Below are 6,995 nucleotides of genomic sequence, written 5' to 3' on the forward strand. Positions count from 1 at the left end.
TGTGATATAGATTCCTCATCAATAGTTTTGTTTTGTTTTGTTTTCTTTTTCTCATCAATAGGTTAATTCGTACATTCACATTATTTGGCAGTATGGCCGGGACATTTGTGTCGTTTGGAGTACAAAAGCTTTGGGACTTACTGAGCCGAGAACACGAGCAACTTCAGGGAGTTGATGATCACGTTACTGAGCTAAAAAATGATCTAAACTTCTTAAGCACTTTTCTAAAAGATGCAGATGCAAAGAAACATACAAGTGCGGCGGTGAAAATTTGTATTGGAGAAATCAAGGAGATTATTTTTGATGCAGAGGATATAATCGAAACCTTTATTCTTAGGCAAAAACTTGGAAAGACAAGTGGCATCAACACGAGAATCAGAAGACTCACTTGCATTGTTCCAAAGAGTAGAGAACTTGCCTACGATATTGGAGGTATAAGGAAGAAGATCTCCAAGGTGATTCGAGATATGAAAAGTTTCGGAATACAACAGATAATTTCTGATGGCGGATATATGCAACCTCTTTTTTATCAACTAAGGGAGATGCGAGATACATTTCCTAGGGACTGCAAAGAAAATCTTGTAGGGTTGGGAGAAAATGTTCAGAAACTGGTTGGTTATTTGGTGGAAGACGACAACATACAAGTCGTTTCCATGACCGGGATGCGTGGTGTTGGTAAAACCACCCTTGCTAGACAAGTTTTTAATCACGAGATGGTAAAACAACAGTTCGATGGATTCGCATGGGTGTGTGTTTCACAAGAGCCTTTACTGGAGCATGTGTGGCAAACGATCTTGCTGAATCTCAAATCCGGTGAAAATGTAGATAAAATTATGAAGATGACAAAATCTAAACTACGAGATGAACTCTATCTATTGTTGGAAACATCTAAATTTTTGATTGTCCTTGATGATATATCGAAAGAAGAAGATTGGGACTTAATCAAGCAAGCATTTCCACCGAACAAAGGTGACTTCTTATCTTACATATAAAATAATTTATTTAATAAAAATTTATAATGTAAGAAAAAATTAATATTTCACAGATTGGAAGGTGCTACTTACTTATCGAAAAGAAAGTTTCGCATTACGTGAAGATAAAGCATATATCAACTTTGAAGTAGAATGCCTAAGCCCTGAGAACAGTTGGACACTTTTTCAAAATATTGCATTTCCTGAAGCAGATGCATCCGGTAAGCTTTCAATAATTTTTTTTGTTTTTATGTTGATCATAGTCCGATCAATTTTATGATAATCATAATATTTCTCAACTCTAATGAAACCAAGTACTATAATATATCTTTAATACATCCAATTGTACCATCTTGGTATTATGACCTAGAGATAAAATGTTATTTCATATTTTTGTTGTGTAGAATTTAAGGAAGATGGGGAAATAAAAGAGTTGGCTAAGAAACTTATCATTCCTTGTGGAGGCTTGCCTTTGGCTGTCAAAGTGTTGGGAAGTTTGTTAGCTGCACAACACACATTGCATGACTGGAAAGGAGTATGCGAGAGCATTGAATCTGATATCGTGGGAAGAACCAATTTCAATGAAGATACAAACAATTTGGTTTACCATTTATTGTCTCTGAGCTTTGAAGAGTTACCAAGTTATTTGAAACATTGCTTACTCTACCTAGTCAATGTACCAGACGGTTTCGTTATGGAGGTCGAGGAAACATCATATTATTGGGCTGCTGAAGCAATAATTAAACTGAGGTGTTATGATGAAGCGAGCATTCCAGATATTGCAGAATGCTTTTTAGAAGAGTTGGTGAGGAGAAATATGGTTACTGCCGAGAGAGACAACGACACTTCGAGAATTAAATCTTTTTACATAAATGCCATGATGAAAGAAGTTTGTTTTTCAAAAGCTGAAGAAGAGAACTTACTACAAAGAGTTGGTCGTCCTACGTCAACAACAACATGCTCTCAATCTCCTTGTACATCTCGCAGACTTGTTATATGTCAACCCACTACATTAGATGACGTTGAGCCAGAGATAAAGAATCCAAAACTTCGGTCTTTCATGGTTTTCTATGGTTGGGGAAAAGGTTGGATGCCATCAGGTTTAAACTTTTCGAGATTACAGCTGATTAGAGTGTTAAATCTCTCTGGAGCCAAGTTCAAAGAAGGGAAGTTACCCTCTAGCATTGGAAAGCTCATCCACTTGAGATACTTAAACTTAGAGAATGCTGAGGTAACTCATCTGCCTCCTTCTCTACGAAATCTTAAGTTGCTTATCTATTTAAATCTTGGTGTTTCTTCACGTTCTCGAATCAACGTGCCCAACTGCTTGATGTGGATGCCAGAATTGAGATACCTTGTATTACCATATAAAATGCTTGGAACTACAATGTTGGAATTGAGTAATCTAGTAAACTTGGAGTTTTTAAGGAACTTCTCCACAAAGGCTACTAGTGTTGGAGATCTCCATTGTATGAAGAGGCTTCGGTTACTCGTTTTGGTATATTTCGGTGGGTGTAGTATGGAAACCTTATCTGCAAGTCTTGGTTCATTGAGAAACCTTGAAACCCTTATGGTACTGGATGTGAAGGATAATTCCAGTAAGTGTGATTCAGGAGCATTTATTCTGAAATGCTTTTCTCTCTACAGTTTGCACTTGAGTATACATACGCCAAGGTTACCTAATGAAGAAAACTTTTCTTCTCACCTTAAAAGAGTAGATTTAAATCGTTGTTTTTTGGAGGAGGATCAGATGTCAGTTTTAGAGAAATGCCCTCACTTAGAGTACCTCCACCTTGGAACTAGAGCCTTGTCTGGGAGAAGAATGGTTTGTTTGGCGGGTGGGTTTCCTCAGTTACTGGAGCTTCATTTGGATGAACAGAGCAAGTTGGAAGAGTGGATAGTAGAAGAAGGATCAATGCCTCTTCTTCATACTCTAAGGATTCATCGATGTGAAATGTTAAAGGCGCTTCCTGATGGGTTAAGGTATATCACTTCCTTAAAGATTTTACGTATTGTATATATGGGTAGGGGATGGACAGATAGACTGTCCAAAGGGGGAGAAGACTATTACAAAGTCCAGCATATACCTCACGTTCGGTTCATGGAGGAATCATGAAGAATGCTTTCGGCAATTACCGAGTACGTACCTACTAAAAGATTATATTTTGGTACGAAATATCATCCAGAGAAAGGGGATATATATATATATATATATATTCTCTTTTAGTTTCATGTTTGTTGTGTAATCAGATTCTTGATTTGTGTTAAAGTACCTAAGGGGATATATATATTCTCTTTTTGTTTCATGTTTGTTGTGTAATCAGATTCTTGATTTGTGTTAAAGTACCTAAGGGGATATATATATTCTCTTTTTGTTTCATGTTTGTTGTGTAATCAGATTCTTGATTTGTGTTAAAGTACCTAAGGGGATATATATATTCTCTTTTTGTTTCATGTTTGTTGTGTAATCAGATTCTTGATTTGTGTTAAAGTACCTAAGGGGATATATATATTCTCTTTTTGTTTCATGTTTGTTGTGTAATCAGATTCTTGATTTGTGTTAAAGTACCTAAGGGGATATATATATTCTCTTTTTGTTTCATGTTTGTTGTGTAATCAGATTCTTGATTTGTGTTAAAGTACCTAAGGGGATATATATATTCTCTTTTTGTTTCATGTTTGTTGTGTAATCAGATTCTTGATTTGTGTTAAAGTACCTAAGGGGATATATATATTCTCTTTTTGTTTCATGTTTGTTGTGTAATCAGATTCTTGATTTGTGTTAAAGTACCTAAGGGGCAAAAAAATTGTGGTTTGTGCACGGTCTTATTTTATTATCTTCGTGAGTAAACGCTTATTCACAGTAAGTGTGTAAGTGAGACCTAACAACTAAAGAGTAAGGCCTCTCGATCTCTTCTTCATAAAGCCGACGAGAGCGAGTTCCTTGGCGTCTTCAAGAGGTTAGTCACTTTTCCTTTATCGTATTTTTTGTTTGGGTTCATATATAACTAATTTCATTGTTTTTGGTGAGCAATTTCACTATTTTCTTGCAGTAAAACTGTGTCAATTGCAATGATCTGGATCGGTGAGTCGAGAGACAAAATTTTGTGTAAGCTTGAATATATAGATGCCAATATTTACTTAAAAGTTATAAGAGATGATTTCTAGCTATTTGATTAGATAGTAACTGGTATTATAACATCCTAACAAAAATTGTTGATGTTTTGATACAACGTCCAGTATCCCTATCTATCTTATAGGTCGGTCCCGTGCGTTGCATGGATTTGTTATTTGTTGTTTTTTTTTTTTACATTTTTGTTTATATAAATTACATTGTTTTGTAATTGAGTTTTCATTTATTTATTTATTTTTGTTTTTCTTATTTTAGAAAATAGATTCTTTTTTTCTTATTTATTGGAATTTGTATTTTTTTCATTACCTTTTGTTTTTAAATCTTATTATATAAAGTTGGGTTTTGAAAATTAGCCATTAACAAGATTTTGACATGTGTCAATTTATTAATCTCAGATTCTGACATGTGTAAAAGATTATATTTGATAGGAAGAATTTGATTACAATAAAAATAAAATATTTTGTTTTAAAATATATTAATAATGTAAAAAGATAATTATCAGAAATTATAGAATTTATAAAAGTATACAAATTTTTCTAAAAATAATTATAAGGAGATTATAGATATATATATATATATATATATTTTCATAAAATCCGAAACTATAGTATTATTTACTTATTTTTAATTTTAAGTTATTAATTCTACAGAAAAATAGAAAAATGGATGAGAAAATATACAATTAGTTATTAATTCTAAATTTTGTAAATATTCACTTATATATAAACATAAATTATCTTTTATTAAAATAATTTATCCAAAAACATTGTTTTCAACATTGTTTAGTTGGGAAAACTTTTTAATGGGAAGGTAAATTGTTCTTATTTTTTAAAACCAAACTTTTCTCCTACTTTTTCCTTTTTCAGTTGGTAATAGGTAAGATTAATATGCTGACCCCAAAAAAAAGATTAATATATGCGTATTTTTTTCCTAATACTGTATTTTAAAATTTATTGTAGTATATTTAGATTATTTTATTTAATTTATATTTTCATCTTTGAATTATTTAGGATTCATATATTATCGTGCTTATAATTTTCTATTGTTTCTTTATTTTGTCAAATTAGTTTTTTACTAATTTCTCAATCTTGATTGATTAGTCATAAACCTTTTTTTTTTTGCAAACATATTTGTTACCATTATTCACTCAATCCCAAAGGGAGATAACGAGTAGAAGCTCAACCTAATGGATAGATAAGGCTAATCAAACACAAGCTTACAACAAACATAGATAGATAGATTAGAAAAATATTAATCGTTGTTAATAGATCCATAGGAGCTCAAAGAATGTGACACTCTGGTTTGCGGAAAGGTTTAAAAAAATTAATTTGGCCACATATGTCACTAAAATTCACATATTTTTCGGTCAAGGGTCCTGAGAGAATTTCATGATGGGTAACCTTCCTGAAAGTGATTATCGAAACTGTGCGAGTGATGACAAAATATAGAAAAATACCAAAAGTATTTTTAGCTGGTGTCAATATATCTTAGACTTATTAAGTAAACTACGTACTTCTCAATTTTTCAATTTATTGTATGAATGAATCAATGTTTCGATCCCTTGTGTAGTCTTCTATTTAAAGAAAAAAAAAAAAAGAAAAAAGAAGGAATAAAACTTACTTTAATTTGTGCGCCCTACGAGAACACAAGAAAAATTCCTGAAAAACCATCATAGAGAGTCAGATAATCGATATCTGTTGAAAATTTTCAATGTTTGATTTTTGAATGGGTTTTCCAACAGAACACCGATGGACTGTTTCTAATATTTTACATAACTTGATATAAATTTTTAATTAAAGTGGTAAAATAATGTACAGTAAAACCTCTATAAATTAATAAAGTCGAGACCATGAAATTTTATTAATTTATAGAGGTTTTAATTTATCGATAAGTTAATAATTATTAATTTATAGAGAAATTTTTCTAACTAGGTAAAAAAATATTAAAAATAAGATTTAATCTTTATAACTAATATTAATGAAATTAACAATTATCATGTTTTGAAGATAGCACTCAAAGACTTTTATATAGTAAAAATATTAAAAATAAATTCCAATAAAAATTAATGTGTAGATATATACATATATTATATAATTTTATATAATTATTAATTTATATTATTGATGGGACCATATATTTATAAAGGAGTTTCAATTTTAGGCGTAAATCTTTCTATTCATTTTCTCTAAACTGAAAAGACAACACCATAAGGTTTTAATACAATGAAAAAAAGTAGAAACAAGATCCAACAAAAATGCAAATTCAAGAATAGACAAACAACACTAGAATTGTATTTGACTAATTTTTTAAATATATACATATATATTTTTTTAATTTATATCATTATCAATTTATGATACTGATGAAAACAAATATTTACATAAGATTTTTCAAAAAATATTATCTTATTATTTTATCGAATTACGTTCATTTTTAGACTGGTCTAACTTAATATCAACAAAATTTATTAATTTATAGAGAATATTAATTTTAAGAATATTAATTTATAGAAGCTTTACTGTAATTGGCATTGAGAGAATTGATTCCTGATCTTGACCAACATATAATGTTAAGAATTAATATCGACATCATCTAAAAATTCACAAGATAGTTAACGTCGGTACTTTTCACTATAAATAAAGGAATAGTGTGACAGAACTCGGTATTATTTTTATGTAATGTGGGTGAGCTATGTGTTGATTGGAAACTGCATTCTTATCTATTTATCAAGTGGGCAACATGATTTTCTTATATTTAGGGTCAACTCAATTTGTACAAGTGGGTAACACAAACCGAGTCATGAAGATGTTTGTAAGTTGATGTTCTCTTTTTCCCTATAATTGACCAAAGTTATAACGTGCACATATTTATTTACTTTCGTCTTATTTCAT

The 6,995-nt window shown here is 30.8% G+C and overlaps 1 protein-coding gene across 1 annotated transcript; it reads left to right on the forward strand.

The window, feature by feature from the left end:
* LOC104787234 (probable disease resistance protein RXW24L) lies at positions 1-3,800 on the forward strand. Its single transcript, XM_010512770.2, has 3 exons — positions 1-969; positions 1,046-1,192; positions 1,376-3,800. The coding sequence occupies exons 1-3, from the start codon at positions 93-95 to the stop codon at positions 3,085-3,087; spliced, it is 2,736 nt and encodes a 911-aa protein (XP_010511072.1). The 5' UTR covers positions 1-92; the 3' UTR covers positions 3,088-3,800.

The sequence above is a fragment of the Camelina sativa genome, chromosome 5 (genome assembly GCF_000633955.1).
Source record: "Camelina sativa cultivar DH55 chromosome 5, Cs, whole genome shotgun sequence".
In the NCBI taxonomy this organism is placed as follows: Eukaryota; Viridiplantae; Streptophyta; class Magnoliopsida; order Brassicales; family Brassicaceae; genus Camelina; species Camelina sativa.

Excerpts from the sequence above, each read along its gene's own strand:
- LOC104787234 (XM_010512770.2), top strand. The coding sequence starts at position 93 with ATGGCCGGGACATTTGTGTCGTTTGGAGTACAAAAGCTTTGGGACTTA. Across the intron at positions 970-1,045 it reads AGCATTTCCACCGAACAAAG|ATTGGAAGGTGCTACTTACT; the intron begins GTGACTTCTTAT and ends AATATTTCACAG. Across the intron at positions 1,193-1,375 it reads TCCTGAAGCAGATGCATCCG|AATTTAAGGAAGATGGGGAA; the intron begins GTAAGCTTTCAA and ends TTTGTTGTGTAG.